The 21,971-nt window shown below is 36.4% G+C and overlaps 1 protein-coding gene across 3 annotated transcripts in view; it reads right to left on the minus strand.

The window, feature by feature from the left end:
* Positions 1 to 21,971, minus strand: part of Rnf17 (ring finger protein 17) — a 111,860-nt gene that overhangs the window by 42,107 nt on the left and 47,782 nt on the right. For all 3 annotated transcript variants that reach the window (XM_028787374.1, XM_028787375.1, XM_028787376.1), the window contains 7 exons: positions 20,682 to 20,872; positions 18,674 to 18,815; positions 15,007 to 15,160; positions 11,019 to 11,134; positions 8,831 to 8,948; positions 4,742 to 4,859; positions 649 to 876 (listed from right to left, as the gene is read on the minus strand). In XM_028787374.1, the coding sequence (XP_028643207.1) occupies positions 649 to 876; positions 4,742 to 4,859; positions 8,831 to 8,948; positions 11,019 to 11,134; positions 15,007 to 15,160; positions 18,674 to 18,815; positions 20,682 to 20,872 (1,067 nt within the window). The remainder of the gene's footprint in view (positions 1 to 648; positions 877 to 4,741; positions 4,860 to 8,830; positions 8,949 to 11,018; positions 11,135 to 15,006; positions 15,161 to 18,673; positions 18,816 to 20,681; positions 20,873 to 21,971) is intronic.

The following is a 21,971-nucleotide window of genomic DNA, read 5'->3' on the forward strand; positions in this document are numbered from 1 at the left end:
CATCCATCCATCCATCCATCCATCCATCCATCCATCCATCCATCCATTCGAGACAGGCTCTCTCTATGTAGCTATGATTGACCTAGAACTCACTATGAAGAACATGCTGACTCTGAAGTCATAGAGATCTGCCTGTCTCTGCCCCCTGAGTGCCGCCAGCTCAGGACACATCTGAAAAGCCATCGTCTCTGTGAGGTCGTCTTTGACCATCTTAAAACCATTCTCCTCAACTGCTTTACTTTTTTTTTATTATTCTTTTGTCATCACACCCACATTAAGTTTTATTTATTCATCATCTCTCTTTAATGTAAGCCCTATGTCAGCCAAGAATTACCTACGTATTACTGCAATCCTCATCACTAAATACAGGCTGACAGGGAGTAAGGTGCTTTTAAAGTAGTCGTGGCATAAATTCTAGTATTGTGAAAACAGCTAAAAAAGAGATGTTATGCTTTTAAAAAAGAGTTTAGAGACAATTTAGTTAAAATAATCTCTTGGCTTTCAAAACTAAACCCTATGGAATCTAGCTAGCTATTTGAAGCAAAGAATACCCAAAACAAAACAAAACAAAACAACAAAAACAAAAACAAAACAAACAAAAAAACCCCAAAACCCCCACGAGGCAATTGCTTTCATTATATATTATACCTATTAAGTAAGTTTTCTGTTAATAACCATTGAACATAAATCTTCTCAGGAGATATTACATTACATATGTTCACAGGCAGCTCCTTGTTATACAATGACTGGAAATTCTCATTGGGTAGAGATTTTACAGATAGAGGACTTAAGTTGTTTATTTCACTTGAAATAATTTCTTCTGGAGAAGGATCCCATACTTCAAGATGCTTTTTAGAATTATCTTTGAGGGTATATCTAAAAATAACAGAAGTTGGAAAAAAGAATAGTCAGTAAAATATTAATACTGGCTTATGAACACATTTCACCTATGATTTTCTGATCCCTAACTTTGATATCAATAGCAATTAATACAGTTGATTTTTTCTTTTAAAAGGCTACTTAGCTAACACCAAAGCAAGCACACAAAAGAAAAGCTAAATCCAAACTTTCTACTTTAAAAATAGATAAGCTTACTAACCTTACTTATGACTTCAACTCTTCCCATGGTTACTCTGTACTCACAAAGACAACTCAGAGTTTACTAACCTTTGGCTACAGAGTATCAATCAGTAAAATTTATCAGTTGGTCAACAGGAAAGTAATTACCATTAGAATGCATTAAGCAAAACAACTTAAATATTTTATGTCTAACCTCAGACAACTAAATGAAGAAAAAAAACCTTTCACAATAAGCTGAGATCTAGTTCAAAGATCACTGACAGTTTTTTTTGTTGTTGCTTTGTTTTTTTTTTTTGTTTGGTTTGGTTGTTTTTCTTTTTTTCCTAAATCTAATGGATAGTTTTCACCTGAACTCAATACAACTACTCTTTGAAGTATTATCTGCTTCTAGTTTTACTTGCCTCAGGCTCATGATCACATCTCTACCCCATACATGATAACCCACAGGGTTTCATCTTCACCGAGGGACTAATGATATGACTTCATCTTTTCTTGTTTCTCACCTATATGTTACTAATCCCATTTATGTCACCCATATCACCTCTTCTGAGTACCAAAGTTATGTATTATTTTTTCATATATTTGCTAGTATCATACTGTTTTGATTACTGTAGTGTTGTAGTAAGATTTGAAATCAGGATGTACATGCCCATTAGATTCTTCAGGACTGTTCTAGTACAAATTTTCATATGAATTTTAGACGGGATTTTTCTATTTCTGCAAAAAAAATGTCATTAGGATTTGGATAGAGATAATAATCTCTTGCTCACTTGGGGTAGTACTGACTACATCAGGTGTTCTAATCCATAAACATGGGATGAGTTGTCTTCTTTAATATCATTCAGAAAACTTTTCTGATTTGTACTGTATAAGTTTTTTCCTCTTTGGTCAATTATGTATTTGGATGTTTTGCCTGGCAATGTCTGTGGACCATGTGCATAAAGCTCCTGCAAGGGCCAAAGTAGAGTGATGGATCCCTTGGAACTGGAGTTGCAGATTGTGAGCACCATCTGGGTGCTGAGAATTAACCTGGGGTCCTCTGGAAGAGCTGCCAGTGCTCTCTGCTGCTGAGCCATGACTTCAGCCCCATTGTGGTTAATTCTTAATGCATGTTACTCTTGGTGATACAGTAAATGGAACTACATTCACCCCTTTCTTTGTAAAATGCTCATTATTGCATAAATGGAGCTGATTTTTGTTGTTGTTGTTGTTAGACTTTTTATCACTGTGGTAGATAGTTGGAAGAAACAGCTAAGGAGGAAAGATCTGTTTATGGAGGTTTTAGTAAAAACGTTGATGAGATCCACTGTTTGGGTCTGAGATGAGGCTGAATACCATGATGGAAGGAATGTGTGGTGGAGGCTGCTTACCTCAAGGTGGCTAGGAAAGAGTGAGACAGAGAAGACCCTGGGCCAAAATATAGCCCCCACAGTTATATCTTGTGACCTTCATCCTCCAGTTAGTTCTAACCTCCAAAAGTTTACATTTTTTCCCAATAACACCATTAAATATGAATCTATCACTGGATCAATTCATTGACTGTGTTAAAGCTCCCATAGTCAAACAACTCTGAATTATTGCACTGACTGTTGAGAAGTGTGCCTTCAACCCATGAGCCTTTGGAGGGCAACTCATTTGGAAACCATAACATGTTTGCCTCATATCTCACTGATTTTTAACTTTATTAGTTATAACAGCTTGTGAACCTATAAATGTTTTTACATATAAGATCAAATTACCTATGAACAATAATAATTTTATATACTTCTTGTCCATGTTGGATGTTTGTCTTGTTCTTATTTAAGTGCTTTGTTATGACTCCAGTATTCTGCTGAACAGAAATGCTGAAATTGACTTAGTTTTTTATTCCTGATCTTAGAAGATCTTAGGTTTTTTTTTAACCACAGTTTATGATAATTTCCTTTTTATCTCTAGACTTTATCTATACTCACCATAGATAATGGCTTGCAATTATAGTTTACATTTAGTTTGTGTGTATGTGGTGTGGCATGTAGGCTAAGGTCACAGCACAACTTGAAGGTATATGATTACATGTTTCTCAAAATTCACTTAATTATCTACGCATCTTCATAGAGAGCTTATGAATTTCAAGAATGCTGCCTCATGAGTGTTGATGAGGTAGATACTGCAGATAAAATTACCCATGGCCTGAGGTCAGTATTTCTATTTTGTTCAAGCTTCAAAAATGGCAAACATAGCTTGATTCCTTTTTGTACTGGGAATACTTTTATTCCTGCCCATCTTGTTAAAGCTTGTCTTTAACAACATCAACATGTTGGCAGCCAAAGTACATGGCTTGAACCTGAAAATGGACCCCCAGACAGAGCTATTAAATTAACAGGGTGGTAAGCCAAGGACGGGTAAGATTCTGCACAGAGCCTTACCAACCTAAGACAGAAATGCATTGCTTTTGATAATGCATATTCCATGATGGTTAAGGAAGACATTCTTGTCAGAATGACCTAAGACAGGCTCAGTCTTATTAATGAAATAAAAAAGGGGGAGAGGTGGAGAGCCTTTGGGGCTGCTTGGCAGGAATATGACATTGGCCAAGGACAAGGAAGTAGGCTTCAGGCAGGAATCGGACATTAAGCTAGAACAAAGAAATAATTTCAAGTAGGAATCTAAATCTTAGGCTAGAACAAAGAAGTAACTTCAGGCAGGATTCTAAATTTTAGGCTAGAACAAGGAAGTAGGCTTGAGACATGAAAATGACCTTGGGCTAGGACAGGAAAGTAGGTTCAGATACTTTGGTCAGTCCTTAGAAACAGTTATCATGGGAGTGTTCACATAATTGGGTTTAATTATGCTTTTTCTTTGACTATTTGTGTTTATTGTCTTGCTTGTTCCTTGACTATTTGCATCTCTTGTATTGTTAAACCCTCAACCTAGAACTGACCTTAATAAATGCACATAATTAAAATGGTATAAAAGCGTAAAGGAGGCGAGGGGATGTGATAGGGGGTTCTAGGGAGGGGAAATGGGGAAAGGGAATGGCATTGTAAATAAATAAAATATCCAATTAAAAAAAAAGAAATCCTAACTTTGGGGCTAAAGAGATAGCTCAGTTGGTAAAGTGTTTGTCAAGTAAGCATGAGGACCTCAGTTTGATTCCCAGCATCCAAACAACAACAACAACAAGCCCACCCCCCAAAACCAAAAACTGGATCTAGTAGCCCGTGTATGTACTGTGGAAACAGAGACAGAAGGATCGTTGTGTCTCAGTGGCCAGTTAGCCTATTATAATATGTGAGCCTCAGGTAGAAAGAAAATGTCTCATAAAAAAATTGCATGGTTCCAAAGGAATGACACCTGTATTTGATCTCTGGCTTCCACACATACACATGTATGTCTACCTGCACACATGTACACAAGTGTATGTATGCATTTCCACTTCACCCCCACCCCCAGTGCTGGGATTAAAGGCTTGTGACACTACCTCTGGGCAGGAAACCCTTACCTTGATTTTCAGTGTCCTAACTAAGAATGAAAAGAAGGATACTTTACTCCTCATTAAACTAATGACTCCAACTATCCCCCTTACCATCTTTTCTCTGATGCATGACTAGGGAAATTTTTTGTTCTTCTTGTGAGTAAAACACTATCCATGAACTAAAATTATGCTCTACCAACTACTTACCCTGCTTCATAAGATGCTAGGCCTTCTTTCACGAGCTGGTCATTAATACTAACAGCACTTGTTCCAGGGGCTCGGGAATCAAAAAGCTCAACCAAGAGCACATTATTCTCCAGAATCTCTGTAAAACCATTAAGACTAGTTTGGGAAAAGAAAGACATATGCTGCAAATTGTACATATCAGCAAATTTGTTTTTTAAAAATTGAAAGCAACTTATGACTTTTCCATATGTAAAATTTCTTGCTGAATAATGTTACAGTTTCCCTAGGAGTTAGAGCAGCATTCTGAAGCCACAGTGATTGTCAATAATTACCCAAGTGGATGGCATATAGAGTACTATATATTTTATTTTAGGTTATCATGTGGTATTCTTTCTATAATGAACCAAAAGCAGTTTAAAGTTTTAGAGTCATAAAATATAAATGAATATATTTTCAAAAGAGGTATTTTATTTTCATATATTGTTTTATGGAAAATAAAAGAACAAAAGTGAGTGAAAATTAACTTTGGCCAGTGATTTATAGCTTTTTAAAGGCTAATAAAGAGTTAAAAATAAACAAAAATCTAGAACTCTCAAATAACTAGTATTTTTTTCTGTTACTTTTGTTTATTTAGGACAAACTAATTTTTCTTTGAGAAAACTGCTTTTTTTGTATCTACTTTTTATAGCAAAGTAGGTGTTAATTATTTCTTTTTTTAAAAAATTATTTCTTAATAGTAGTATATAGCAAGGAACTTGCTTAACAAGTATCTGAAAAAATAAAAACATTTCTTTAGGAAAAGCCATCTCTTAACTTCTGAGCCATCTCTCCAGCCTGTAAGAAACACCACCTCAAATATATACTGAATCAGTATGACTATACCTTTTGCAAAATTAACAGCAGCTGATAGCTGCCAATCGGAATGATAATTCTAAATAAAAAGGTAACCAGTTGCCAGCAGTAACATATTATATAGTTTAAGAATACATATTAGAAAACTTTTTCAACAAATAAAATACCACTTTTGGTTACTGTTCAATGTCTCACATAAATTATCTATGAACAGATGGCTAAGCAGTGGTGAGCCTTGATACGTTGACCCTCCTACTTCTTACAAAGTTCTTTAAATGCTGCAGGACTAACATTCCATAGTTACTCTTTATTGCCATCCTAGACTTCTTCCATGTTTCCTTTTTTATGAGCTGGGAATCTACACTCATGGAAAGCTACCATTCTCATCAGTGGTCATTCTAAAGTCCCAATTTAATCAGCTCGCAAGTAAATGAGAATGGAGTGGTGTGCGGTGGGGTGTGCAGGACCTTTGGCATTCCTTAAATCAAATTATCTTAGTTAACAATTATGATATAATTAGTGGTGGCTATCACTGGTATTAACAAATGATTAACTGAGAAAGAAAGGGCAATCAAAAAAGAAATCCAAGGGCCTGCAAGATGGCTAGAGGGTAGGGTCAGAGAGGACAAGTTGCCTACTGCCTAGCTTGATGACCTGAGTTTGATTCTTGGGACTCACATGATGGAAGGAAACCTCTTGTAAGGGACTCACATGATGGAAGGGACTCTTGTAAGTTTTCCTCTGATCTCCATGCATGTGTCTTATCCCTCTGCTAATAAACACATGTGATAAAGATAAACAAACGCCTTGTATTTTCCATGGAGTAGTACTGAAGAAAGCTGCTAAAACGCAAAGGTTTTCTACACAAAGGTTGAGCAGCAGCTATCCAGATTAAAGTTGTTTCAAACTCAGAGGAATTTGTTCCAGGACTAGGAGAACTTTGTTGTTCATCTCAGAGAAGCCAGATGTTAAAATTCTACAGTCCAATGATGCAATTTCTGTAATTATATTACTCTCCAACTGAATTAATATTTTTGAACAATTTATTGTATCAACAAAGTTACCATAGACACTGTATCATTTTTAAGCTATTCAACCTTCAGTAGTCCATCTCAGCTCTCTTACTTCACTATAAACAGGAGAATTCTCTTATGCTATTTGGGTTCAACTAATAATAATGTGACAGGATTGAAAAGCAGCTATAAATCTTCTCTAAATAAACATGGCCTATGTATCTTGTATACTAAGACTCACTGAACCAATCTCTTGCAGGTGTTATTTGGAAAAGATAAAATTTGCATACAAATATACACGTGTGTGTGTGTGTTTCAAGATTCCCATCTCCTTACTGACAACCTTTAGGGCCAGATATGTTTGGAGACGCAGAATTCTTCAAGTTGAGGAATGACATACACTGGATACAATGAATACCTATAATTGAGTGTGAGGCAAGCAGTTCACACACATTGCTATCTTTTTTTTTTTTGAAGAATGACAACTACTGTTTTCTGTTTGTTGTGTTTTGATACATCCACACAAGGCAGAGTCCATGTCTTTCTGAATCTGTCAACACACCCACTGATATATTTGAATAATTTACATTTTCATGCCCAAGTCAAATATAATACTATTCTAAATATCCCATCATTCTTAAAATCAGACAAGCTAAATGTTTAAAGGAACTATTAACATCTGTACTACATCAAGTTACAACCTTCTCCAGACCTAATGTTTCCTATGTCAAAATCTTTAGAGAGGTATGAGGGATGTATTTTCTACCTCCTTTCAAATGCACGTGCTAATAGCTCATCAGCCAGTGAACTTAATCAACACATAGAAAGATTCTGACTTTCCAACTCCTCCACTGTTTTATCCTAAGAGGATAAACAGTCATAGGATGTCAAAAGTTCTCTTAAAGGCTATCCTAAAAACAACTACTGTGATGATTTAGATTCATAGCAACCAGCTGGCTTGTCTGCCTGTCTTCCAACTAATGGAATGGTAGATGCTAAGGTGGCTTAGTTCCCCTAGCCTTTGCTCACCTACTGTAAAGAAGCTGTATTTTTCTCTCCTAATTTCTGCTTCAGCCTATTTGTTCAGAATGTATAGCCTCTTACACAATTTTGAAGGAAGACTCAGTCCTTTGCCCTGCTCTTCTCCCTCTACTCTAAAAAGGATGAATAAATAGTCAGAACTAAGGGAAGATTAGCCACCTTAACAAATAAGCCTTTACAATTTAGGGGTTTATCTTAAGCACAACAGAAATTTCTTTTGCATTTGTATATCAGCCCAATGCAGGTATATATATCACCCTGGCTGGTAGTTTTTGTCAGTATGTTGATTTAGGGGCTCATTTAGAATGGCTCCACCATTTGTTATAGTCTTGGAGACCTCAAAGCCAATAAGCTATGAAAAAGAAAGGCCTGGTAAAGGAAGTGCTACAACACATTGCTATCTTGAAGCAGAATGTGTGCTTACTGTAAAGGAGATAAAGGTTTTCTAATAAGGCTTCCAGAAAAAAAAAAAGACTTCCATCCTAACAATTGAAATCAGACTCAGGCAATCAACCTTTGATTTTCAGAACATGTGTTAGAAAACTGTGGGTTAGTGGTCAACCAGGGTTGTAGACCTGAGCACTTCCAAAACTGGTATAACTTTTCTCCAAATATGGAGAGAATCTACAACTGAACTCACTTGGGGCAAATGAAGCAAGCAAGCAAGCAAGCAAGCAGGCAGGCAAACAAGCAAGCAAGCAAGCAAGCAAGCAAACACACAAACAAACAAACAAAAGCTACTTACCAACCATGTTCTGTCTCCCTTTCACTTGCCTAAGACTAAACTTTAGACTAAGCAAATGCAGACAAGCTAATTTCTGGCTTTAGGTTTGCAAGGGGCCACAGTGAAGGTGACTTGATGGTTTCATTGTTTCAAGTGGGGCCTGGCTATGCTGTTGAGACTGGCCTCAAATTCCTGGGCCCCAGTGATGCTCAGCCTCCCAAGTAGCAGAGACTATAGGTGCAAACCATTATATCTGATGTAAGGATGACTTTAGTCTTTAATGGTATGTTTTTTTGTCTGGTGTGCTTTTGTCTGTAAGGCTTATAGGAGATAAAAATTCCCCAATCCTAATTCTCAGTGGATGTTATTTCTCATTGTTACTACTCAAGGTACACTGAATTTGCTCTAAGATATTATCATTATTATATAGCGTTAATCTTATTTAGATAATAATAATAGACAAAAATAAAATTATCTTACTAATAACAGAACATGTCACAAATTTATCTTGAGTCTTTTCTTCAAATTTTTCTTTAGCCTTTTTGGACCACTGTGATCTTTTATTTGGTTCAATATATGCCAGTTTACATTTGATGGCCTGTATCAAAGAAAATTCCATCATTAAGAATATAAACTTAATTTCTAATTATTTTAAAGTTTTATGTAAGTGTAGAGAGCCAATGTTTACATAGCTTGGTTAGTACTGCACTGGAAAAGCATGCTTCAGGTCCTAGGTTATAACTCCAGAGTTTTAAAGAAAGAGAGTCCCCAAACAAATCAAGTAAAACCCTCAAAATCAATTAACTCTCTAATTCAAACTATTTAGAATCATAAAATGCATGAAATACTCATAAAATAACTTCATAAACAAAAGTAATTGGAATTAGCAATTTGAAGTTGTGGCAATTCATACAGAAGAATAATAACGATTCATTTAAAAGTCATTTATGATATATTTTAAATCACAGATACACAGACTTACAGGACAATTTATATTCATTCTATAACTGCTAAGAATGTGAAAGATAACCAAACCTGGTAGCTTACAGCTTTAATCCCAGAACCTGTGAAGCAGAGGCAGGCAAATCGCTTGTGAGTTTGAGGCCATCTTGGTCTACATGGCAAGTTCCAGGCCAGCCAGTGCTACAGAATATGGCAGTAAAGGTCTGTCTTAAAACAAAGCAAAATACTGTGAATGATATATTCTACAAGAACATAAATTAAAAACACTGAATATTTTTGTTTTGATTTTTGAGACAGGGTCTTCCATGTAACTCGGCTGATACAAAACTTAGTATATAGACCAGGCTGGTCTTAAACTCACAGAGATCTGTCTGCCTTTGCCTCTTGCATGCTGAGATTAAAGGTATGTGTTACCATGCCTGATTAAAACCTTTAATATATTGTAAAATATTTATTTGTGCAATGCATGTAAGTATTTATCTGCATGTTTGTGTATCACATGTACTCCCGAACTCCTGGTGCCCACAGAGACTATGGAGGGCACCAGATGCTCTGCAACTGGGAGTTACAAATGGCTGTGAGGTACCATGTGAGCACTAGCAATCAAACTTGGGTCCTTGAAAGAGCAGCCAGTGCTCTTAATAATTGAGTCATCTCTCCAGCCCCACTGAATATGTTTGCTCATCTGCATTTTCTAGTTTCGTTTTATGATTGGCAAGATAGCTACACAGGTAAAGGTAAATGCTTCCAAATCAGAAAACTGGAGTCCCATGCCTGGGACCCACATGATGGAAGGAGAAAACCAATTTCCACAAGTTGTCTCTTTGACTACGTGAATACTGTGACATGTCTATGTATGTGCACACACACACACATGCAAAATAAAAATAAGATATAATGTATTTTTAAAGAGACTAAAGTGACAAAGATCCTTTAAAAACGGCAATAGTAAAAATTTAAATAACGAGGGCTGGAGAGATGGCTCAGCGGTTAAGAGCACTGACTGCTCTTCCAGAGGTCCTGAGTTCAAATCCCAGCAACCACATGGTGGCTCACAACCATCCGTAATGAGATTCGATGCCCTCTTCTGGTGTGTCTGAAGACAGCTACAGTGTACTCATAAATAAAGTAAATAAATCTTTAAAAAAAAAAAAATTTAAATAACAAGAGAAGGTAAGTTAGAAATAAGCCTCCTTCCTATCCTACTCCACCGAGATTATTATGGTTAAGTATTTTACATGTTCTTCCATGTTTCTTTTTCTATTGTAGATCTTTGGTTGTCTACACAGAAATTAAACAATAGAAGTACTTCTGAGATGAGCTTTATAACTCAATATGTCAAAAACCAAACTCTTAGCATACGACATGAGCTCATACTGATGAAAGGAAAGCTCCATACAAGTAAGACTAAAAGACATCTTTAAATGCTTGTATTTATTGGCAATATCTACCTTTTATTATTACTACAGACCTTGGGACTGAACTCAGGGCCTTGGTACATGCTAGGCAAGTTCTCTACCTTCTCGCCCATAAAGTATTTCTTAAAGAGTATTTTATCTTTAAAGTAGCACACTTTGTCTATAGTCCTTGTATCAGGCACTGCTTATAGACAAAAATAGTCATTAACATGACATTTCTATGTAGAAATCTTCTATTTCATACTGGGTTAATATCCTAGTTATAGTGTTTGTAACAGGTGAATTACCTTCTCTGGAGGTTCCAAAAACTCATCCTTTATTTTCCGCATATCTTTAAGTGTTATTTTTGCAGTATTACCAAAGTCCACATATTTAACTTCTACTTCTCGATTTCCAGGCAATCCTTGAAAAGTTATGAAATCAAGAATCACAAATTTTAAACGCTTCTCTGTTAGTCTTGTTTTCCTTTGGGAAGTTAAATTATGCAGAAACTTGAATAAGAACAAACTGACTTTTATGAAATCACCCCAAATGGATGGTCGAGACTTTTTATTTCAGTTAGTCCCATGGTAGTAAACACTTATGATAGCTGAGATGGTGCTGCTGTAATAGGTGTAAGGCAAGAATGTGGGGATCTCCCAGTTTCCTATGTGCATCCCTGGGCTAGAATTCTCAATTGTTCCAGTACCATTGTTTTTATTCTTCTTCAAGACTCTGATTGAGATGCAGCTTTAAACTATAGAAAGCTAGAGTATGAGCATTTTTTCTTTACTCAAACTATCAATCACAAATGAGAACAGAGCTAGTAGGCTAGGAGTCTCATATTTACCTCTTATTTATTCTTTCCTTTTTCTGAGGAAAACAATGCAGGATGGTACCACCAAAACAGAGAAGGAAACTGAAGTGATGAACACAGGATCCAGAAAACAGGGGTTCTAATACAGAAGAATGAAGTGTATTGCCAGGTGAAATGAGTTCTAGAACAAATGTGTACTAACCTACAGACTAAGCACTACTAGTTGGAGAAAAAATGGAAGAAGGACTCCATGGTTTAAAAGTACATCAAAACTAAGAATATCCTAAAGGCTTAATCATATGAAATTTTTGAGATCTTAGGAAAATATATCAATTAAAAGAAAATAATATAAATGAAAAACTGGCATAAGATCAACCTAGAATTAGAGTCTTCTTCACAGCTTAGCAAGGAAAGTATATATAGATATGAACTTTAAAGTAGTGATATGAGCATGGAGAGAAAACAAAAGAGCGATAAAGTGACCTAAGATATCTCTCACAATAACAAATAAATGGGTAACACCTGCAACTGGGGCCGTGAGAGAAGCATTCAAGATTATAAGAAATGACAAGTAAAGGAAAAACAAACCCCTCCAGTTTCAAGAATTAAAAAGTAACTGTATTTGAGAAGGATATGAGACTGTAAATGTAACAGGTGCTAGGAAATGAAACTGAACCAAACAAACCAGTTATGAAGTAGTCTTCAGTGTGACTTAGTGGAGCTAAGGAAGATGCAGAAAGAGAACCACTGAGTCATACATAGATTTTCATTTTAACCCTCAAAGTCTCCGTGATGACTGACTGAACTTTTCTCCAATGTCAGTCCTTAAAGAGCCCTACTGTTCAATAAATAAGTGATTTGAAGCCAATAATCCTAATTTTAAAAGTAGTTGCCAATGCATTAAAAAATATAAAATGTTTCAGATATTCTACATCTATTTATTAAAATAATTGCACTAGCATTTTTACTTCTAATGTTTAAATAATTTTGTTCCCTCCCAAATTCACATTGAAGCTTAATCCCAATGCAACAAGAGAGGTGGCTGAGCCATAAGTCTTGCTCTGGTGAATGGGACTACATGTACGTGTAAAATGGCTGAATGGAGGGAACACTGACTTACTCTTATCCTCCTGCCAGTCAAGGAAACGCATCTGCACTGTCTGAATGAACAGTACAACAAGGTTAACTCTTAGAAGTAGGGAGACTAGACCCTCACCATGCCATGCCTTGGCCTCAGACTTCTGAGACTCCAGAAGTGTGAACAGTATTTCTGTTGCTTATAAGCAACACAGTCTGATGCTTAGTTATAGCAACACAAAGACATTCAAAAATTATATCTGAAAAAGATTTAGCTAGTTTAAGGCACTAACTGCTAACTGAATTAAAACCATTGAAGAGGATAGAAAACTTAATTTGGAAGATTAAATAATTTCCATATAGGATTTGAAATTTTCTGCTTTAGTAGCAGCTAGTTAGGTTCTTAGGCTATTAGGAAAACATTTTAAACAGTGACAACTAAACTCAATCCTTTTAATAAAAAGGTACATACCTACAGACACTGGAATCAAACAGGACCTAACCCATTTTCTCTTGTTATAACACAGTAACTATCAGTGTACCCTATAAATACAGTGGTATGTGTAGCTCACTGTTCTAGAGGCTCCAACTCCCAAATGTTGGGATAATAGGCTATGTAGTACCATGCACAGTTCTAACTTTATTATTTTGTGAATTAAATTTAATTACTTGACCTAAGGAGAATGTAGAAAACATATATACAGATAGTGAAAAAGTTCAAAACCATGGCATGGATACATGTCTATTTGGTTTCTGGTAAGAACTTTCAACTCATGGTGAAATGGAAGGGCAAGTAGGTGCATGCTAAAGAGGCAGTAAGAGGCAGCCTTGCTGTTTTGAAATCACCCACTCCCTTAGTAATTAATCCAGAGCAAGAGTTCACTCTTGCAAGAAAAGCTCTGCTCTTATAACCCCCAAAATCTCCCACTAGGCTCTACCTTCCAATACTGCTGCACTGAGGACCAAGTCTTCTGAGGTAAAAACAAACTAACCCAAACAAAAAACTGGAACATAATATACTGGGCTAAACTGCCTATGGTGTGACTAACTTTCAAAACCCAATGGCTTCATATATAATTGTTCTTTCATAGCCACAGATCAGGAGCAAACACACAGTTTGTTGCCAATACCTCCATTTTCAGAAATCTCTAATCTTCAACCCTTATTTGTTTATATGTATTATTTTTGTGGTATTGGAAATTGAAGCAAAGGCCTGACACATGCTTGGCCAAATGTTCTACTGTTTAGGTACATCCACAGATCATTTTGAGATATGGTTTTTATAAGCCTCTCAGACTTTCAGTCCCTCTGCCTCAGAGCAGCTGGAACTACAGGCAGGGCCACACACCTGGTTTTACTTATAATTTTTGGATCATTTCATTTTGTAGTTAATTTTGTTGTTGTTTCTGAGACATATATACATTCAAATAGTTCAGACTATCCTTGATTTTGTGATATAGCTGGTGAGGACTTTGAAATGACTCTCCTGCTTCTGCTTCCTAAAGTGTTGGGATTACAGATGTAATTCTGTAATCCCATTATGCCCAGTTCTAATTCTATTATTGTTGAACTCAATTTAATTACTTAAGGAGCGTGTAGAAAATGTTCAGTAAGACAGGGAAAATTAAATAATAAAGCAATACCCTAGGAAAGAGCAATATAGTAACTGAGAAAGGAAACTAAGAGATTTACATCCTAACAAACAAGCAAACAAAAACCAGCAGGAAACAGAGATAAAGGTGGAGGCGGCCAACGTTCAAAGAATGGGTTTTGCTACTCTGCACCATCTCCTGATTTTCTCACCAGATTCTCAATGGTTAATTTCTTTTCTTTTTTATTGGTTATTTTATTTACATTTCAAATGTTATCCCCTTTCCCAGTTTCCCCTCTGTAAAACTCCTATCTCCTCCTCTCCCTCTGCTTCTATGAGGGTACTCCCCCACCCTCCCACCCACCCACTCCTGCCTCACTGCCCTAGCATTCCCCTACACTGGGGCATCGAGCCTTCACAGGACCAAGGGCCTCTACTTCTACTGATGCCAGACAAGGCCATCCTCTGCTACATATGCAGCTGGAGCCATGGATTTCTTCACGTGCACTCTTTGGTTGGTGGTTTACTCCCTGGGAGTTGGTTGATATTGTTGATTTGGTTGATACTGTTTTTCTTCCTATGGGGTTGCAAACCCCTTCAGCTCCTTCAGTCCTTCCCCTTACTCCTCCCCAATGATTAATTTCTAATCAAGCAAATCAAATTCTAGTAGCCAGAGATTGACCTTCTAAAGTTATCATGCCTTCTAAAGAAGACACATGGTAATAGCAGATAACACGTCCATGATTTAACAGTTCCGATGATGTTTGATCTGACACACATTTCCCTGTGGAAATAACATGCACTTCCCTACCGATCACTTTTGCACGATACCAAATTCCATCTTCAAATTTAGCTACACAGGCTTGATTCTGAAGAGGACAAAGGATTTCCAGATTCTCTCCATCTTCTCCTTTATAGAATTCCTCAATCGTTTTTAAAAGAGATAGAAAGTCCAGGTTCTCCATCTGAGGAAGAAAGGGATATGACACTGTAGCTTAATAGAAAATGGACGTTCAAATGTTGAATTTATCATAAGTACTGCTCAGAAATTGATAAACATTAAAAACTGACATTAAATATAGATCAATCTGGTGTTATACAATTTATTTTGAGCCTATTTCATTCAGAATCAGTATAAAATTAGCACTCATAGATATAAACAAAGCTAAAATCCCATTCAACAAGATAACTTACTGTATATTCATCTAGATTATGTCTGTGTACATACATATATACTCTAAACTTTTTAGCAAAACAGTCATACTGTACACGAAATTTAAAGATTTTATTTTATGTGTATGAGTATTTTTCTTGTGTGCATGTGGGTCTATGCACCATGTGCATGCATGATACCCATAGGGCCAGAAAAGGGCATTAGATTCTCCTGAAATTAGTGTTTTAGATGGTTGTGAGCCACCATGTGGGTGCTGGAAAATGAACCCAGGTCCTCTGGAAAGCCAGTGTTCTTAACCACTGAGCAGTCTCTCCAGCCCACTGTATAAACAATTTAGTGACCATCATTTTCCCATCAACTCTCATTTTGCTTCAGTAGATGTTTCTACTAATGTTTCTAAGTTGTATTTACTTTTCTCTAAGTGATCCAAATGATTATGCAAACCAAGATTATATTAGTTTTCTGGCTGCTATCTCTAGAATTCATAAGCTAATTCTATAAGCTAGCACAGCCTTCTTTTCAAAATAACTTTTTCAGGGTTGGAGGTGGACAGGTGGCTCAGTGGTTAAGAGTACATGTTGCTCTTGGAGAGGACCCAAGTTCTGTCCCAGCAATCATGTCAAGTGGCTCACAATCACCTGAACTTCCAGATCCAGGAGGTTCCACAGTCTCTGGCCTCCCCCATCACTTATACTTACACCCCCCATACATAAAATTAAAATAATAAAAATGAATCTTAAAAAAACAACCTCTTCTGGACCAGAGAGATGGCTTGGTAGACAAAGATGTTTGCTGACAAGCCTGACAACCTTGCTGTCAACTCTGAATTTTCTGGGACCCACATGGTGGGGGGAGAGCACCAATTCTGTCAAGTTGTCTTCTGACCTCCACATTTGCACAATTAAAAAGAGCCATCAAAGCCTCTTTTTCCACAGAATTTTCCATTTTCTGGGTTCATGTGGTTACATCCTTATACCATCCCTGTGGAGGCTGGAAAACTTGAAGTCAATTGTCTCCTTTTATCCCATGGCTTCCTGGATCAATCTCAGGTTGTTTGGCTTGGTAGCAAGTTTCTTTACCTAACGAGCCATCTTACCAGCACTCTTATACTATTATTTATTTTTCATTTGAGTAGAGTATACTTGCTGTACTTCCTGCAAAGTAACTACTACATCCACAGGTTTGATAGATCTCAGACAACTCTTTTTTGTCTTACCTTTTACTGGTGATTTTGTATGATTCATACATGCTCTAACACACTGGAAGATACAATACTTACAACTCACTATTAGAATGCTAAAATTAATGCATAACTGTGACCATGATTCTGATGTCTATCAAACAGTAAAATCTGTTCTTGTGCTTACTAATTAGTCTAATAGTTTTGATGTCACAGATATCTACTTCCTTATCATTTACCTAGCACTTTTAAAATAAATTGGTAATTCCCTCAAGTTAAAATGCAATAGGGTTGGTGCACACCTATAATTCCAGCACTCAGAAAACAAAGGCAGGCAGATCTCTATGAGTCTGAGGCTAGCCTGGTCTATATACTGAGTTCCAGGACAGCCAAGGGCAATTAGTAAGATCTTGCCTCAAAGAAACAAACAAACATTCTTAACATTAATAACTGGCATTTGGAGAACTAATCAAATACCCTTGATTGGGGAAGAGGAAGTATTAGGAACTTCAGAAACAATACTTTCAAACCATACCAAATAGCCTAAAGTTTATTAAATGAAACCTATTTTATTTAAGAATACAGTACATTCATAAATCCCCCTTTTTTGAGACAAGGTCTTACTATTGTCCTGACCAACAACTTAAAGACAGTTTCCTATGTATAGTATTGGGGTTTTTGTTGATACAGTTTATGGCTCTTAGGGGGGTATTTTCATTCCAAGTGGCATAAATTAATTCAAACTATATATACCCCTGTACATATAAAATAACAAAATAATATGTTTTCCTATGGTTTTTCCAAACAACTTTCAATTGATAATATACCTACAACATAATCCCTATACTTAATGTGCAGGGGATACTGCAGGAGAGGGGGCAAAAAGACTGTAAGAGCCAGAAGACTAGGATATTGGCAATGACACAGTGTCTTCTCTTATATGAGGGGCAAGCTGAACTCATACACTCTCACACACATACAACAATACCAAGTAGACTTGGCAGGTTATATTTTTGTGTGTAACAACAAATAAAGAAGAAGAGGTCATGAATTTCAGAGGTGTGGGAGACTATGGGATGAGTGGGAGTGGGTAGAGAGAGGAGTGGAAATGATATAAACACAGTACTCAATTATCAAGTTCTCAAAAAAATTTTAAATAATAATGTTAAAATGGTAAATTAACATTATGTATATCTACCAAAGCCAAAAGACATTGGATGAAAAAGAAATTCATGTCCTATTTATTATAAGGTTAATTATGCAGGCAACCAGAAAGTGTGATGCTACATTGGAAATGACAGGCTCTGAAGCAACATGGCTCAGTTCAAGCCTGAATGTATGTGTTCAGAGCCGTGTGGCTATCAAAAAGATGCTTTATCCATATGGTCAGACTCCACATCTAATAGAGGCAGTAGCATCTTTATCACAGCATTTACATGTGTATAAGTGTTTTGCCTGTATACATGTTTGTGTATCACTTGCATGTTTAATACCATGGAAGACCAGAAGAGGGCCTTAGAGCCCGTGGAAATGAAATTACAGACAGCAATGAGCTGTGTTGTGGGTCCCTGATAGAACAACCAGTACTCTTAAATGCTGAATTTTCTTCAGCCCCAACCATAGTATTTCTGTGATATCAGTGATCACTTCACATAAAGAATATCGTTTAAATATGAGCTAATTCATATAAACCAATGAGAGGCCAATGACAAGCCTGCTGTTTTATTAGCTGTCTCATTTATCAATCATACATCTTAAGCTCAAGCTAAGAAGGTTTTACTTTGAAGTTAGTAATAACAGTTCTTAGATATTCTTTTATTTATTTATTTATTTATTTATTTATTTATTTTCAGTTCTTAGATATACATGGTTGGAATTAGCTTTCCTAGTCTCTTGTGTACAAGGAAGCAAGAGAGAGACTCATACATAAGTACCATTCTTATCCTTTTCTACCATTATTTGATTAACTTGGAGGAGGAAGATTTTTATTTTGCCATAAGTCCTGTGAACTTCCTATTTATAGTTGCAGCTTTTAAGAAATTTAAATGTACAGAAGACTTAATTTTTATTCATTCTGTTAAACATTTCTATTTGAAAATCTTTCTTAAAAAAGTATATACTTACCAACTGAAGATAAAAATCGGTAGGACTATTTATATGGCAAACCATGACTGAAACTTCTGTCATCTCTTCAGGCAAAATGGGTAGATGATAGCATAAAGTTGTATTTTTTTCACTGTGACTTCTTGGTGATTGTGACCTAAACCTAATTAAATGCATAATAAGCAAACCCATTCGTATAAAGGTTTTGGGCTTGTATAAACACTGACTTATTTACTAAAAGTATGCCATTTTCACTGTTTCTCTAACTTACAACTTGATATGGTTTCTACTTATTCAGCCAGGATGAATAGGAGCCCTGTAATAACCCTCAGATTTCTATCAGAGCACTTTGGAGCTGAAACTGGTCAAAGGTGTGCCACAGTTGCTGTCTGTGGACTGTTGTGGTGCTGGGGTGAGACCAGTGGAATCTCTGTGGCCCTTTCTACTCTCAATGCTTTACCTTTACTTTTCTAAAGGAAATCTATGTAGGCCATTTCTGGAGTTACATAAGACTAATTAGGATCTTCTGCTGTCTCCATAGTTACTTAAATCACTTTAGTATCACTTAGATAAGTGATATGAATTCTTTCCAAAGACTATACAATTTAAGTCAGGAACAGCTAAATTACAACTCCTCAAACTATAATAGCTTTTTATGAAACTTACAGAACTTCAAATATGTTTAGCAATTATACATATTCTCTATTTTTTTACTTTAACCTATTTACAGTGTAACATATGTGTGAAAATTAAGGTGTTCATAGCACATGAATGGAGTTTAACCAGGTATTGGTCTTAGCTTCCCCCTTTTTGACATAAATCTCTATTCTTCTTCTGTATGTGTGAAGCTAGCTGGCCTGTGAGCTTCTAAAGGCTCTCCTGCCTCTGCATCCCATCTCGCCATAGGAGCATTGAGAGTAGTCGCTTGTGCTGTGAGGTTATTTTATTCTGAGTCTGGGTATTAGAACTCAGTTCCTTGAGTGTGTGTGGCAAGGATTTTTATCCACTGAGTCATTTCCTCAGTCTTCTATTTTAAGTTACCATAACTTCTTATTTCTTAAAGCAAACTAAATGTAATTTTGACAAATAACTATACTTAGACAACATGATAGAAATGTTCTTGAAACCACTAAGGATATGCTCAAGTTCACTTATGACAATTTTTAAGATTTATGTGTATGAATGTTTTGTCTATATGCATGTGTATACAGCACATGAATGCCTGGTGCTCTCAGACAACAGAAGAGAAGAGTCAGGTCTCCTGGAACTGTAGTTACAGATGGTTTTGAGCCACCATGTGGGTGCTGGGAACTCAGGGTTCTCTATAAAAACAGCACATGTTCTTAACCACTGAGCCATCTCTCTAGCACAAGTCTATAATTTATCATCATCACTATTCATGGCAGAGTCTCATATAGCCAAGCCTGGCTTTGAACCTGCTATGTAGCCAATGACGACCTTGTATTTCTGATCTTCCTGCCTTTTCCTTCTGAGTACGAGGATTATGGGAATGTGCCATGCCTGGTTCATATGGTGCTAGGGATTGAATCCAGCCTTTATGCACGCTAGGCAGGTACTCTAACAAGTGACCTACATCCCTAGGCCAGATTCCATTATTTTTAAAGCTCTTCTTTTCACTGTGCAGTAGTGGTACACACCTTAATATAATCCCAGCATTTGGGAGGCAGAGTCAGTCGTATCTCTGAGTTTGAGGTCACCCTGGTCTACAGAGAGAGTTCCAGGACAGCCAGGGCTATACAAAGAGAAACTCTGTCTCAAAAACAAAACAAAAACAACAACAATACCCCCAAACCCTCTTTTCCTATTTATAGCTGTAATATTTCAAAAGAGATTTACTTTTATGTTTCTAAGTATTTTGCCTGCATGTAAATATCTGTGCCAGAACAGAAGGTGGCACAGGAAACCAAACTTGTGTGTTCTACAAGAACAACTAGTATTAACTGCTGAACCATTTCTCCAGCCTGTATAACTTCAATCTTGAATATTTAAGTTTTAACAAGTTACTTACCTTGCTAGTTCCATAAAAACCAATGCATCTCTGAGAGACACAGGCATATCACTGCTGATTTTATTTGTTGGTGGTTTCTGCAGATCTACAATAAGGACTTCATCTTCTTCTCCAAAAATTTTCATTAAGACAGCCTTCTTATTTACCATTTTCAAAAACTCTACTTTTGCCTCCTTTTCCCAGCCCTCACCCTATGGGAAAAATAAAGTTCCAAAGTGGTTAGTAATTATAATTAGCTCTAAAGTTAGTGTGGATGCAGTTGGACATATCAGCTGGCCTGTAACTTAAAGATACTGAACTGATCAGCTGAGGCCATAAACCAAGAGCAGTCTATATATGTACAATGTAGACATACTACAATCAATAGATACAACCTTAAGATATCTCTAAGTTCATAAGTCACTTTAGAATAGTATGAAAATTGAGGGCTGGAGAAATGGTTCAGTGGTTTGGATGGAGCACTTGCTGCTCTTCCAATTGGGGTAAGAGTCTCAGCACCCAGATGGTGGGTCATAACCATCTGTAACTCTAGTTCCAGGGGAAACTGGTACATTCACAGGCACCAGGTACATACTTACAGACATGGAGGCAAAGCATTCAAACACATAGTACAAAATAAGTACATCTAAAAAATAACATATGTACATATGTTTAAATATATATATATATGTGTGTGTGTGTGTTTGTATGTATGTATGTATGTATGTATGTATGTATGTATGTATATAAATATGTTTTTCAAGACAGGGTTTCTCTGTATTACAGTCCTGGCTGTCCTGGAACTCACTTTGTAGATCAAGCTGGCCTTGAACTTACAGTAATCTACTTGCCTTTGCCTCCCAAGTACTAGAATTAAGGGTGTGCATTACCACATCTGGCTAAAAAAGAATATTAATGAAAATTATGACTTAAAAGTATGTTGCATATGAATTTTCTACTTAAATTACAGAACTTCAAAAGGCAATTCTGACAATATAACAGAGACTAAATAATGACACCAAAGAAATAAAATTTGGTGCTAGGGATGTAGCTCAGTTCACAGTATAATCCCAGGACCACATTAACCAGGTGTGGTCATGTACCCGTCCTCTGATTAGTGTTGTCAATTTGACACACCTTAGTCTTAAGGGAGGAGAAACTTCCACTTCAGGTTACCTAAATCAAGTTGGTCTGAGAGCACGTGTATTAAATATTGTTTTGATTTTTTTTCAAGCTTATGAAAGCCTTTTTTTTTGCTGTCTTTTTTTTTTTATTGGATGATTTATTTACATTTCCTATGTTGTCCCCTTA

Source organism: Grammomys surdaster, unplaced genomic scaffold (genome assembly GCF_004785775.1).
Source record: "Grammomys surdaster isolate TR1022 unplaced genomic scaffold, NIH_TR_1.0 125630, whole genome shotgun sequence".
Taxonomy (NCBI): Eukaryota; Metazoa; Chordata; class Mammalia; order Rodentia; family Muridae; genus Grammomys; species Grammomys surdaster.